The sequence below is a fragment of the Ambystoma mexicanum genome, chromosome 12, assembly GCF_040938575.1.
Source record: "Ambystoma mexicanum isolate Mex_15411 chromosome 12, UKY_AmexF1_1, whole genome shotgun sequence".
Taxonomy (NCBI): domain Eukaryota; kingdom Metazoa; phylum Chordata; class Amphibia; order Caudata; family Ambystomatidae; genus Ambystoma; species Ambystoma mexicanum.
The window spans coordinates 175,926,575-175,941,113 of record NC_090936.1 but is presented as its reverse complement, the minus strand read 5'-3'; the positions used below and the strand labels follow the sequence as shown (position 1 = coordinate 175,941,113).

Genomic DNA, 14,539 nt, shown 5'->3' with positions numbered 1-14,539 from the left:
CACTTTTGATTGCTCTGAGGGACCGGGAGGGACCCCCGCAATCCCAGGTCAGCATAATGTGATAATAGTAAACACGTAAAGATTGAAATTAAAGGCTAATCACATGAAAGCAGCAATGTGAACGCGGCAAAATCGCAAATGAAAGGTATTCAAATTAAAGTGGAAACAGTAAATGATTAAAAAGTAAACTCGCCATTTTCAGAAATATGACATCGGACAGGCTAGATTCGCAATAATGGTCAATTCGACCATTTAAATGAGCTATTTTCGGGCGATATCAAATCCTTCCATCTCCCGACCCCTACGCCCAAAAGCATCCTGTTTGAGAATTGGGCACAAGAAAGTAAACAATACCTTGATATTCCTCTGGGTGATTTATATAAAGGAACTAAATAACAAAATCATTTCCTGATGTCTGTGTGCCAAATGGTCACACAAGTCAGAAAAAATCCAGCATTTTTTGGGTGGGGCGATTCACAAAGGGAAATCTGTCCATGCAAATACCTTTGTGTGGGCGGATTTTCCACAGCTGCAGAATTTTAGGTCAGAGTATGAGCGTGCTGCAATAGATGTTTCCACAGCCAAGAGTGCTGCCTGCTAGCTAACATTTTTCCCTCGCCTCTAACCTGCCTCTGTCCCTCAATTCCTCTGCCTCCACTCTAGCACTTCACCCATCATGGTGACAGCCCTGAGCAAAGCTGGCCGTACCGCCTACCTACACTTAAAAATGTCCAATGTTGGTTGTCCTTAATCTATGTATGTCCACTTATGTATTGTCCCCGGGGACTGTTCCATTTACTCCCCTCCACAACCTGGTCAGAATGTCCCACAAACCTACTGCTTCCCCATCAAATCTGATTTCTTATCTAGTGCATGTTCTTTTGTGATCAAAAGAGCAATGTTTCTCTTTTATATAAATAAATAGACAAATCCTGCCTGCAGCACTCCACGCGTCGCATTTTCCTGTGTCTGGTCCCGCTTGTTCCATGCCAAATGCAGGGGAAAGCACGATGCCAATGAGGCCAGCACAGACCCGTGTCAGCATTTCTAAGCCTCTGGTGAAAAAGATTATGTACAGCATGAATGTTGGTTATTATTTTTTCACCTATTAAACAGTATTGTAAATGTGAAAAATGCATTAGCCATTCATTACAGGGCCTTTCATCCCAACCAATGTAAATGTGATCTTTGCACCCAAGTGGGAGCTGCAGTTATATCCTTTTACAGGATGTATATTTGTTGATGAGATGTGGTGCTAGCATATTTTGATGATTTTTCTAATTTATACAACGGATATTTATCTGAATAAAGTTATTATTGATTGAATGCATGTACCAATGTCTGGTTCACGCCTGATATTTGCATATCTCTTTGGAGGGCTCAATCCAGTTCCCCTTTAACCACATCTAGTGCCTCCTCCTGTACGGAAGTTCCCCTTTGAGAAATAGCTGACTTGTGGGTAGAGCTCGGGCTGCAGAATGTGAGGCACACCTTGCATTCTGCGTCCAAAAGCCTTGAGTGAATTTCCCCAAGGTCTTTAAATAATATCCATTTATTTTTTGTTACAACTTCTTTAAACTATTTTCGGATGCAGCATAACATCACATCAGACAGCATAATGGGTTACGAGTAGCAATATAGTGAATAAATGTAATCATGAAGGACTTCCCTGCTGCTACCCCATTCCCCCTTAAGTGTCATATTTCATTGGCGGGCCTCCCATTCTCATAATATCCATTTCTCTGGACTAATTCCTCACCTTAATACTGCCCCCCTAAAGTCATTGCACCATACACTCTATTCAGATGCTTTGCATATTTATATAAATGTGTATTCACATTTTGCCCTTCTACATCCTGAAAGTGCACACACTTTAGGTTTCCTGTAATAAAAACCTGTACTGTTATTCCACCTGTAAGGGGACTGCTGCATAAAATGGGCATGATTTTATGAATCGGCACAGTTCATAATGATTTAAAAGAAAGAAGAACAAGTTACTTACCAACTGGTAACGTTCTTTCGATTGGATGTTCCTCCAACGTATTCCTCATCTTATATGTATTCCACCCAGCTTCAGAATTATTTATTTTTTCGGCAGAGGGCGCCGTGCGTCGATGTCGTCGAGTCGATGGTCCCTCGAAGGCCTCCGTCGAGGGTGACGTCATCGGATGTATAATTAGCATGCGCGGCGGCGCCCGTTGGCCTCAGTTCTGTTTTTCCCCCTTCATTATTGATTTTTCACTGTGTAGATTGTGCCGGCAGACAGGTATTTGCCTTGCGAAAACTTTGGAGTGACAATAACCCGGAAAAATCTACAGAGGGGTAGGTTGGGAGGGCGATGAGGAATACGTTGGAGAACATCCAATCGAAAGAACGTTACCAGTTGGTAAGTAACTTGTTCTTCAAATGGATTGTGTCCTCCAACGTATTCCTCATCTTAGACTCCCAAAGCAGTATGTACAATTTCTCTGGAGGAGGGGTTAGATTTTTGCGATTCCCTTAAATGGCTGAATATAGTACTGCTTTACCAAAATTGAGCTCCTTAGCCTGGGAAGCATCCAGACTATAGAATTTTGAAAAGGTATGCAGCGAAGACCAAGTTGCTGCTTCACAAATGGACCTTATAGGAACACCTCTTTGTAGGGCTGTCGAAGAGCCGATGCCTCTGGTGAAATGAGCCCTTAGACCTTCTGGTGGGTCTTTTTGTGCTAATCTGTAGCATTCTGAAATGCAAAGCACAATCCAGCGTGATATTGTTTGCTTTGTCACCGATTGACCCAATTTCCTTCCTGTGTAGCCGATAAACAGTTGATTGTCCACTCTAAGCTTGGAAAGCCTAGAGATGTAAAAGCTTAAAGCTCTTTGTGGATCCAACCTGTGTAATGATTCCTCCTCCATACTCGTATGAGGTGGAGGATAGAATGCGGGTAAAACAATTTTCTGACTTAAATGAAAATCAGACACCACTTTAGGTAAAAATGAGGGTTTAACCTTCAACACAACTCTGTCCTTATGGAACACAGTATAGGGTGGCCCAGAAGACAGTGCCTGCAATTTGCTCACTCTTCTTGCAGATGTTAAAGCAACTAGGAAAGCAGATTTCCATGTTAGTAATCTTAATGGACAAATGTTCAAAGGCTTAAAAGGAGCACACATTAAGAATTTTAGGACCCGATTGAGATCCCAGATTGGCACTTGAAATGGGTAATGAGGAAACACATTAATGAGTCCTTTTACAAATTGCACTACCTCTATGTGCTAGGGACAGAAGGAAGGACAGTACTTCTGGAATAGAACATAGAAAAGGATCGACATTCTTTTCTCTGCACCAATTGCAAAACATTTTCCAACGGCATAGAGACTTTGTTGCTGGCCTTCTTGCCGAAAGCAACACCTCCATGATGTCATCTGGAAGCTCCCAATCCTTATATCTCAGCCTTTAAGATACCAAGCGTGAAGGTTGAGCGTTTCGACCTCTGGATGGAGAACCTGACCCTCCATTTGAGAGAGAAGGTTCTCTCTCTGAGGAAGACGTACTGGGGGACAGATGGACATGTCTAAAAGGTCCGGGTACCATGTTCTCCTAGCCCAATCTGGGGCAATTAGGATCATGCGGCTCCCGAAGCGTCTCAGTCTCCTGATGACCTGAGGAATGACGGGAATCGGAGGAAACGCGTAGAATAGTGGGAAATTCCACTCCACCACGAACTCGTCCCCCAGGGCTCCGCTCGGGGGAAATTCCCTTTAGCAATACCTTTTGCACTTCCGGTTCATTCCGGTCGCAAATAGCTCCACTTGAGGGGAAAATCTCTTGAATGACTTCCTGAGCCAGTTCCCATTCGTGGGACACCGTGCTCTGCCTGCTCAGAGCATCTGCCATCATATTCTCCTCCCCGGCTAGATTAACTGCCGTTAAAGAGATTCCTTCTTGAATTGCCAAATACCAGAGCTGCATTGCATCTCTGCACAGAGGTAGTGACCCTACACCTCCTCTTTTGTTTAGATAATGCATGGCCACTGTGTTGTCCGTCATTATCAGGACATTTTTTCCCGACAGATGGTAGGAAAGCTTTCAGCGCTAGTCTGATTGCTCTCAGCTCTAAAAGGTTGATGTGTAGTTTGGACTCCGATGGAGACCAACGACCGCTGATTGTCAGATTGTTGGCATGAGCTCCCCACCCCAGGAGTGTGGCGTCCGTCACTACTGTGATCTCCGGCCATGGTTGCCAAAAAAGTTCTCCTTTGAGCATATTCTCTGAACAAGTCCACCATAGAAGATCTTGTCGAACTTTGTTCGGAATCTGGAGAAGATCCGTCATTTGACCTGAGAACTGGGACCATTGAGTCTTTAGAGTCCATTGAAGGGATGTCATTCTCAGACGTGCCTCCGGCACCAGGAAGATACAGGATTCCATGAGGCAGAGTAACCTTAAGAAGTCGTAGGCCTGAAGATTTTGGAATTTGGAAACCATCTGAAGAATGTCTTGAGCCCTCGACCTGGGAGGCGGGCTCTTTCCCAGGGATGTGTCTAATACAGCTCCTATATATTGGAGCCGTTGAGAAGGTGTCATTTGTGACTTCTTGAAATTGAGGGAGAGCCCAGTCTGTGGAGGAAGTGGCAGGTGACTTTCAGGTGATCCAGTGCCTGTTCGGCAGAATGTGCTCTGATCAACCAATCGTCCAGGTAGGGGTAGACGTGAATCCCCCCCCCTCTCCTGAGGTGCACTGCCACCACTAGCATCAGTTTGGTGAGGAGTGCTGAGGTCAATCCGAATGGCATGACTCGAAACTGATAGTGTGAGTCGCCAACCACGAACCTCAGGTATTTTCTGTGCTTGAGATGAATCGGCACATGAAAATAAGCATCCTGGAGGTCCAATGACACCAACCAATCCTGGAGTTGAAGGGCCTGAAGGATCTGAGAAAGGGTAACCATCTTGAACTTGTCCTTCCTGAGAAACTTGTTCAAATTTCTTAAGTCCAGGATGGGTCTCAGTCCGTCCTTTTTGTGGATCAAAAAATATGGGGAGTCCCATCCCTTGCTCCTCTCCACTGCAGATACTGGTTCTATAGCACCTTTCTCCAGCAGGGTTAAAACTTCCTGCTGTAGGAGCGGGTCTGAAAACTTCAAATGGTGTCTCCTTGGTGGATTGCTTTGAGGCTGTGTTAGAAAAGGAAGGCAGTAACCTTGAGCTATTATTTCTAGAGCCCAAACATCTGAAGTAATGGCTCGCCATTCTTGCAGATGCTGTGAAAGCCTGCCTCCTACAGGTTTCTTGTGATGCAAGTCCTCAAAGTGGTTTTGTGGCGGTTGCTGCAGCCGCTGATGGCAGAGAGGCTGGAGCTGGCGTTGAACGTTTTCCTCGTCCACCACGAGTTGCCTTTCTCTGGCCTTTCCATATGAGGAGTAATAACGATAGGATCGCCCCCTCCAAGTTTGACCTGGTGCACGAAAAGGCTAAGGTTGCCTAATAGAAGCTCCCAAAGACTTGGCAGCTGCTTTTGAGGTCTGCAACCTCTGAAGGCTCTCATCAGCCTTGCTGCCAAAAAGGTGAGACCCGTCAAAGGACTCCTAGCTGAAAATACCTTCCGTGCCCAGCAATCCACACGCTTATCGTCCCTGTCCGGAGGGATAGAAGGGTACGCCAGTTTGTTAGAAGCTGTGGCTGCCTGTATGACCAAACTCTCGGGAGTTGGGATGTTTAGACAGATAGCCGGGGTTGCTACTGGCGGGTGGTATTTTGAAGTGAGGGATTTATTCACTGGCGGAATAGAATCCGGAGTCTCCCAATTTTTGGCCACCCTATTCTGCAAGGCTATGTGAAAAGGTAGTATTTGGTCTTCAGTAGGACCATGATCCAATATGTCTGCTAGATCATCCTGGATGAATTGGGCTGGAGGTCTGGCCCATCCTAAATAATCTATCACCTTTGTCATTAGCTGACGGTATGATGGACTGGCATGTTCTCCTGGTTCTGGCCTACCAAAGTCATTTTCAGGAGATGTATCAATACCACTTGCATTGTGTAGTGATTCAACCAAATCCCTCATCCTGCTTTCTTCTGAAATCAGATATTCTGGGACATTTGGGGTGCCATATTGCAGCCCAAAAGGTACATTCTCATCAGATTTCTCCTGCTCCTCAAAAATTGAGGTCAGGGACTTAAAGAACTCCTTCCTAGGAAGAGGTTTGAAAACCTTTTCTGGGAGAGGTGGAGGAGGAGTATTAATGGGTCCTGAAGGCATTACAGGTCTTGTAGCCTTCTCGTTCCCCTTTTCAGGTTGATTTGGCCGAACTGGAGCTTTCGGCGTCGAGGGCTTCGGGGTTGACGTCGACAAAGGTGTCGACGTAATACCCGTTGTCGACGGCTTCGAGGGCAACGAGGCACTCTTCGAAGACATGCCCTTCGAGGTGTGTTCGGTCTCGGGCGGCAGTGACCTCGAGCGGTCAACTCGATTCAAGTGGTTTTTCTCGCTCGGCGTCCTAAAAGGTTCTCTATCCTTCCTCTTTCGATCACCCGGGCTCAAGGGCGCGCGAGTGTCAGAGCGATGACGCTCCCGGCCGGCTTCTGAGGAAGGCGCGGAGCAAGGCTTCGCTTTCTCGAACACCTCCATCATTTTGACCCTGAATGCTTCCCATTCTTTGGATGACGAATGTTTAGTGGGACATCTCATCCTTTTTGGGGATTCATCGGTGGAGGGAGACCTGTGGGGTTGTTTCTTCAATTTTTTAGTCGAAGACGACAAGCGATGGGAATTGCTTCGGGACCTGGACCGATGCCTTTCGTGTCGAGGAGATTTCTCCTCATGGGACCTCGACTCGACGCTAGAGGCTTTACAGTCAGATTTATGACCTACCTGTAGTTTTCCCCTCCTCTCTCGCAAGGCCTTCCCCGTCATCGCCTGACATTTCGTACAGGCCTCCATGTCGTGGCCTTCGCCGAGGCACCACAAACACTCTCGGTGCAGGTCTGTGATCAACATTTTTGAACCGCATGACTTGCACTTTTTGAAACCCGATCTCGGGGTCGTGGTCGGCATCGATGACGAGGACATATTCTTTGTATTTTATGCTATTCTCACAGAACTCGAGGCACGCTGAATCTCTGAAGCAACGTATACTGCGGGAAAACGGAACTGTAGGCCAACGGGCACCGCGCGTGCTACTTATACACCCGATGACGTCACCCTCGACGGAGGGCTTCGAGGGACCATCGACTCGACATCGAATGCACGGCACCCGCTGCCGAAAAAAAATGTTTTCTGAAGTAGCTCAAGCTGGATGGAACACATCTAAGATGAGGAATACGTTGGGGCACAATCCACTCGAACAATACTTTTGGCCTATCTACTGTATTGATATATGATTAATTGACTTTGGTAATTTATACAATGTACACCACAATCATGCTAAGCTATCACTTGTAGCCAGAAGCCAAAATAATCAGTACATAAGTGTATTTAAAAACACAACAAAGAATGGCAGTAGAACATTATCATGGGAAGGGAAAGGCCTTGTCCTTCTTGCAATGCCAACAAAGACGGGGAGAAGTTGCATCTCCTGGAGTGTAGAATTCTAAAACAGCTGCTTAAACAGAGAATGTACAGTCCCCCATTTTTTAGGTTTTGTTATGGAGAGTTTTAGCTCTCTGACAGAGCTCTTCATCATACATATCTGAGGAGCCCTGGTGTCAATTTGCTGCTCTGTGATGCAGAACGAGTGCATCATGTTGAAAGCTCTTTTATAGGTGCAGCCATTTTGTAGAGGAAAGTACAACTGTTGAAGTTGTTGATTTTTACTTTTCAGAACGTCTTTTGTTTCCATGCTGCTTGGTACATTGTTTATTTTTGTGATGTAGTTCATTTTGTTGCTTTTGTTATTTATGCTGCTTGATATAGGAGGGTTTCTTGCTGGATGTAAAAATCTCCCCTTTACGTCCGTTTTTGGTGCTACTAGCACGCTACTAGCACCAAGAAATACCCATTGGGTCCGATGGACAAATATTGGTTCCAATGGACCCAATGGGAATGGAGATTAACCTCTCCACTGCAACTCAGGATCCAGCACAAATTGCGCTGGACCAAGTTGCGGTAACGCTAATAGCGGTGTGTGGTATCTCAGCACAATTAGCATTGAGATACCGCTCAACTCAGGATGAGGCCCATAATGTCTCTTCTGCACACACTCCAGACTACCTCTCTGCACCTATCCACTACATGCACCACTTTAAGACACATTGCCCAACACCTCTGCCATTAGAATGCAGCTATCCCCCACAATATAAATTCAGCCGAGCTGCACACGGTTCTCCTGCTCTTGCATACTCTCCAGACTACATCTCAGCACCCTTTGACTACACGCACTACTCGAAGACACATTGCACAACACTGCCATTAGAATGCAGCAAACCCCATGATAAAAATTCGGTCTAGCTGCATGCATAATGTTTCTCTCGCATATTCTCCAGACTACCTCTCTGCACCCATCCACATGCCTGCTTGACATGGGTGACTAGCAGGCATATGGCCACCCCTACCTACCTTGTATTGGCTAAAATGCACACACGCATTCTATAACTCTCTGACAAACTTCCCATGCCTGGACTTCTGTCCCTCAAGGGCATTCGTCCTACAGAGCACTGGGACCATACCAATGGTGAAAGGTATGGGTGCGAATGACAAACAATGACATTACATTATTATATTGTTTGGAAGCTAAGACAACATTTTAACACTCAATCGATAACACATTCAAAACCTAAGGTTAAAAAGGCATGCATTTTAGAAAAAAAACGTGTACTTCAGTTTTTCAATATTTGTTGCAGATTGTTTTAGTTGAATTTTACAACTATAAAATTGGCATCTGTTTATACACTCATGGTTGCACCTTCAAATCTGGGCCTCAAACAGTCACTGCTCCTGGAGGCAAGAATCTAAGATTATTTCATGACAACATGCCTGCCCTTCATCCCACACGCTTGCTTTGTTATCCCAAACAATAACTTGCGTTGAAAAACTGACTTTTGGGACCATCTTGTAAGGCACCTAATAACAAACTGTCCTATGGCGTCCCCTACAATAGAATATAGTAGTAATCTCGATTCCTGGTAATGCATGCCAACTGGTCCTTGTCCCTCCACCGACATTGATGCCGGAAGCACATTTCAGTTTAAGACTCTGCCAACTAAAATGCACAATTCTCATTGCCAGCCAAAATAAAATGGCCCTGAAAACAGAGGTGTTGCTAGGTCTGGAAAATATCCGGGGCTACGCTAATATTACGACTGTCAGGACTCAGGGCTAGCTAGCCTTTTGGTTGTAGCCTCTGAGCTACAAAAAGACCAAGGGATATAGCCCCCTCAGCCCCACCCTGGCAACGCCTCTACCTGGAAGGTATGCCAGCATCCGTACACTTCTGTGCCTGGACCTCGCCTGGTCAGAGCAGGCATAGTGGAAAGCTTGGCTAAGGCTACACACATTAGCGCACTCCTCTGTGACCGAGGGATGTGGGGACATGCATCTTCCCCCTGTCCCTTTTTCACGTGAGTGAGCATGGCCTATAACACAGGTCACACACATTATATAGATTGAATGGAGACTTAAGACAATGCAGCAATGATCTGCTGGTCTCGGGTCTGGCTAGACTAACAAACTGGTTTTTGCCATCTCCACTTTGGAAATGAAGCCAGAGCCAAATTATACACGTTTTCCAATTTGTGTCTGCATTTTTCAGATGCACATTGTAAAAACTGTGGCTGTGTTCAATTCATTTTCCTGGATACATATTTCGGCATCTTTGCTTATTGACTAGAGGAGAGTGTATTTGGAGCTACTTGCGAGATAGAGGTTCTTCAAAAATCTCAGCATAACTTCTGAGTGTCCCGATTGGATCAGGATGAGGATCGGTTAGTAGGGCATTTGGACTCACCTGCCAATCAGTTACAAACCATCGTGAAATGCTCCAAAATGACACGGTTTCCCCCTTGATGTATGTTTCAAGGATCGGAAATGGTAGCAAAGAAAGCCACAGGGTATTCTGACTGCTCATTCAAACATTTCCTTAACTAGCCACAAGAGATACAGCTTGGAAAAAAAAGAAAAAAAAACTCACCCGTGCATCCTTCCCCTTTCATTGCCCTCATGAGCTCATTGGCTCTTTCCTGGCAATGAAGTGACTCCAGAAGATACAGCACGTAGTCATCAAACATCAAGTGAATAAGGTGGAAAGAACCTGGTGAAGAAAAGGACATGAACGTCAGTTCACATACAGCAGCAATATTGAGACATACATGTAGTTCAACCAGAAGAACATGATTCTCAAGATGCACAATGGCAGGAGGATTCTGGAATGTTGGTGAACAAGGCAGCAGCTTAAACCAACTGCTCCTGCTCCCTCCCAGCCTATGGATAATAATAATATTGGAAATTGAGAAAAATGAATCCTGCGCCGATATCAAAGAAGAAGATTGAGATCCCTGACAACCCCAATTCCAAAAAAGCTAAACAAGGGGAGAAGATGGGTGAGAGTTCAGAGAATGGTGACATGTATGCACTGCTTCTCCAGATTGCCCAGGATGTGAAGGAAATGAAGTTTACCCTCAGTGAATTGTCCTCTCAGGTCGGTCACCTGGAGAATAGAGTCACCAAAGTGGAAGCAGAAAATACAACCTTGGCCACGGAGGTTGCAGGGAGTTATAGGGCCTACAAGGAGTTGAGATATGAAGTTTCTGATTTGAAGAGGAGGAACCTGATGTTGGAGGCTGATCAAAGGAACTTGAACTTGCGCTTGCTGGGTGTGAGTGAAGACTCTGCTTTGGACAAAAACCTCGATCGCAGAGTCAGAGGAGTACTGGAGGCAACTTTGGGTAACAACATCCTAAAAGAAATGGACATGGATTACTCCTTTAGAGCTGGTAAGCTGGTCCAGGCCGGAAAACCAAGACAGATCATCATGGTGATGTCCAAAGTGAGTGCAAAGGAAAGGATTTTAAAGGCTGCGAGAGAAAAAGGAAAACTTCTGCTAAATGGAGATCAATTGGCGATCTATCCAGATTTCCCTAAGGAAATAGTGGAAATGAGGAAGGCGTTCAAAAGTGCAAAAGCTTTGGCACAAGAAAAGGGGATTAAAACTCTGCTGGTGAAACCAGCGACACTGAAGATATTTTTTGGATCAGGTGTCAAAACCACAGAGGATCCAGTTGAAGCTGAAAAGTGGCTGAGGGCTGGGGGCTTAAACTTGGATAATAGTATTGCAGATTGATGTGATGCATGATGTATGAAGCTGTGAAGATGTAAGGTTACTTTTCTTTATTGATTCATTTTTTCCTGAATTTGTTAGATGGGAATTGGTTTGTTTAGGTATCAGAGCGTTATTAATGTTTCAAATATGCTGTAACGGTTTTTCGCTCGAGCGTAGGCTTGATGTGGGCTCGGATAATGGGTGCTTTACTCTACGGCAGTACGCGCTCTATAGATTTTTTATAGGTGATGGTGCTTGTTTTTGTTTGGACGGAGTGAGGGAGGTGTCGTGCTGTCCGGAAATGTCGGCCGTGCGACACCCTTCGGAGTCTTGCCGGCAGTGGTGTGTTGGATTGGTGGATGCGGTTGACCGGCCACTGTTGACGCACATTTGAGGTAAGGCGTAGTGGCGCGTTCTCCTTTGGGACCGCAGCACGCGTGTTCCGGGCAATGCGCCTTACTGCATGCTCAGGTGTTTGGGGGGCACAGTGGGTGTAGAGGCTGGGGTGCATGTGTTGTGGCTGAGGGGAGGGGAATGCTCTTTGCACGGCTTTATCCCGGACTGCTGTGGTACGTTGATCGCATTGTAATGTGTTTCCATAGCCAGAATTAGATGAAGGAATGCCACGTTTGCGAGTATGCTGCCCAATGCTAATCCCCTGCACATGTAACAGTTGTTCTTGTCCTGGTTGCACACCCCTGACATGCTGAGTGGGGTATATTTGACATGTACTTGTACTGTAATAACGAAGCCAACTGTATGCCATTACCATCACTGCATAAAGAAGGTGAGAGTTGTCACTATTGGGTACCTGGGGTTCCACTGTAGTCTACACCTTTTACTTTGCATGGGTATGTTTCCTTTCGTGCTGTGAGAATGTAATAGTGCTGTCATCTAATGTGAACACTGACGAGGCCTATGGTTAAGATATGATTGTGCACCTCTGTCTACTTACCAAATCACAGACAGAATTTTCGATTAGGTTTTTTTTTTTTTGCAGTAATGCTTACGTTGGAGAGGGTTTGATTCCATTCTCAAAGTGCAATGAGTGATGTGCCAACACGTTATATCTGGAGTGCCCAGTTATACAGTACATTTGGATTAACATGGTGGGGGTTGCAGTTTTGTGCCATGGAAGTCACATGGGGGAATGTAGTGTCCAGGAAATACCGGAGATTCTGATTTTTATGCTTGGCAAGGTGAGTGGTAAGGCCACCGGGATAGTCATGGATTGGTGTGTGAATGCCATGGAAAAGTTTAATGCTGAATCTGGCTTCTAATCTCATTTGGTAGGGTGCAGGGACACAGGTATTTTGCAACTCTCTGTACACTTGCTCACACTTTCTAGTGATGATTCACGCTCCATTGCTCAGCATGCCCGCAGTAGTTGGGATTTGTGATGTTTACACTGATGGTTGTGACGGTAGGTGGATTAATGTGATTCGTTGAAGGTTATAATAAGAAAATTCATGTTTTGTCTAGGCATGTGATTGACACATGGTGTGGTATTTAGCGTTTTTGAGTAGGGGATGTTGAATCTATTCAGGAATGCTCTTATTTGTGCTTTCATTTGCTGGAGAGTTGTGGGAATTCCTTTAGACCAAATTGTATTTTCAAGCCCAGGAGTGTGTTTTTTTATTTTTTATTTTATTTCTTTACTTGACTATAGGTTTAGGTAGTATTGTGTCTTGTGAATTCATTGCAAGGATTGGGAAACGGGATCTAACAATGTCTTACACTTATCAGAGGAATTTCAGAGTGGTATCTTGGAATGTGAATGGTGCACATTGTGCTGTCAAGAGGAAGGTGATTTTGAGTAAACTGGGGGAGATGGGGGTGGATGTCGCGATGCTTCAGGAGACTCATTTGTTAGATGCGGATATAGATAAGTGGAAAAAGGAGTGGGTTGGTGAGGTGTATGGTTCATCGTTCACTACTGGTTCTAGGGGTGTGTGTATTCTTTTTAGGAAGAATCTCCAGATCAGTGGGGTGAAGTGTGTGAAGGATGGGGATGGAAGGATAGTATGTGTCACTGCACATATTCAGGATGCTCAGTATTGTTTCTGCAATATATATGCTCCGAATGGGGGTGATGGTAGTTTTTTTGTAGCTGTAACGCAAATGTTGCAGAATGTAAATGTGATTAATGTGATTTTGGGAGGGGACTTCAATGTGGTTTTAGAACCTGGACTTGATAAAAGTGTGGGGGGTGTGGACAATGCCAACGCTCTGAAAAGAACAGCATTAAAGAGACTAATTGATGAATGGAACCTCACAGATGTTTGGAGATTGCAAAACCCTTCTACGAGACAATATACTTTCTTCTCTGCAAGGCATAATGCTTATTCGAGAATTGACCTCTTTATGACCTCTGGCCTCTGTACACAATCATTCCAAAGGGGTAACATCGGACCACTACTTGTTTCGGACCATGCTCCAATCTCTATAGACTTGCGATTGACCTTCCCGGTTCCTAGGTCTAACACCTGGCGGATGAATGTCTCCCTCTTGGACGACGATGAAATTGTGGACAAAATTATTCAAGAAGCGAGATTCTTTATATCTGTGAATTGGACTGGTGAAGTCAGGGTGGAGTTTGTGTGGGAAGCCTTCAAATCATATATGCGAGGATTGTTGATTGGTTTGTCCAGCAAAAAGAAAAAAATGAGATGCAGAAGTGAAAAAGCTTATTGTGGACATTCAGGATCTTGAGAGAAATAATATGCAAAACTTTTCAGATGAGACTATTAAAATATTGAAGCAGAAAAGGAGACGATTGGAAGATTTGTATTCTTCGAAGGCTGAGTGGTTGCTTTTTAGAACCAAAAGCAACTACTATGAAAAAGGAGAAAAATGTGATCGACTTCTGGCACATCGGTTGAGGGTTATGGACAGTGGCAGATCTGTCAATGCAGTGGAAAGACAGGATGGGTTGGTGACTTTTGATCCTGTGGAGATTAATGCAGCATTTCTGTCGTATTATAAAACCCTGTACTCTTCAGAGATCAACTTATCTGAGCGTACAATTGGTCAATTCATTGATGACTGCCATCTGAAGAAAGTGAGTTTGGAATCCTTGGAGTGTATGGAAAGAGATTTGAACGTGGAGGATCTCAGGTTGGCTGCTTATGCGCTGAATTCTGGGAAGTGTCCAGGCCCGGATTGGCTACCAGCTGAACTTTTCAAAATTTTCCCAGAAGAGGTGTTTGCTTTGATGCTAGAGATGCTGCGCGCCTCTTTGAGGAATGGGTGCCTTCCAAGTTCAACAAGACATGCTTCAATCTCCGTTTTTCTGAAGGA

At 44.9% G+C, this 14,539-nt stretch overlaps 1 protein-coding gene across 7 annotated transcripts in view; it reads right to left on the bottom strand.

Annotated features, from left to right (window-relative positions):
* The window catches only part of RFX4 (regulatory factor X4), a 429,787-nt gene that overhangs the window by 74,975 nt on the left and 340,273 nt on the right, over window positions 1-14,539 (bottom strand). For all 7 annotated transcript variants that reach the window (XM_069628258.1, XM_069628257.1, XM_069628255.1 and 4 more), the window contains one exon: window positions 10,112-10,231. In XM_069628258.1, coding sequence (XP_069484359.1) covers window positions 10,112-10,231 — 120 coding nt within the window. The remainder of the gene's footprint in view (window positions 1-10,111; window positions 10,232-14,539) is intronic.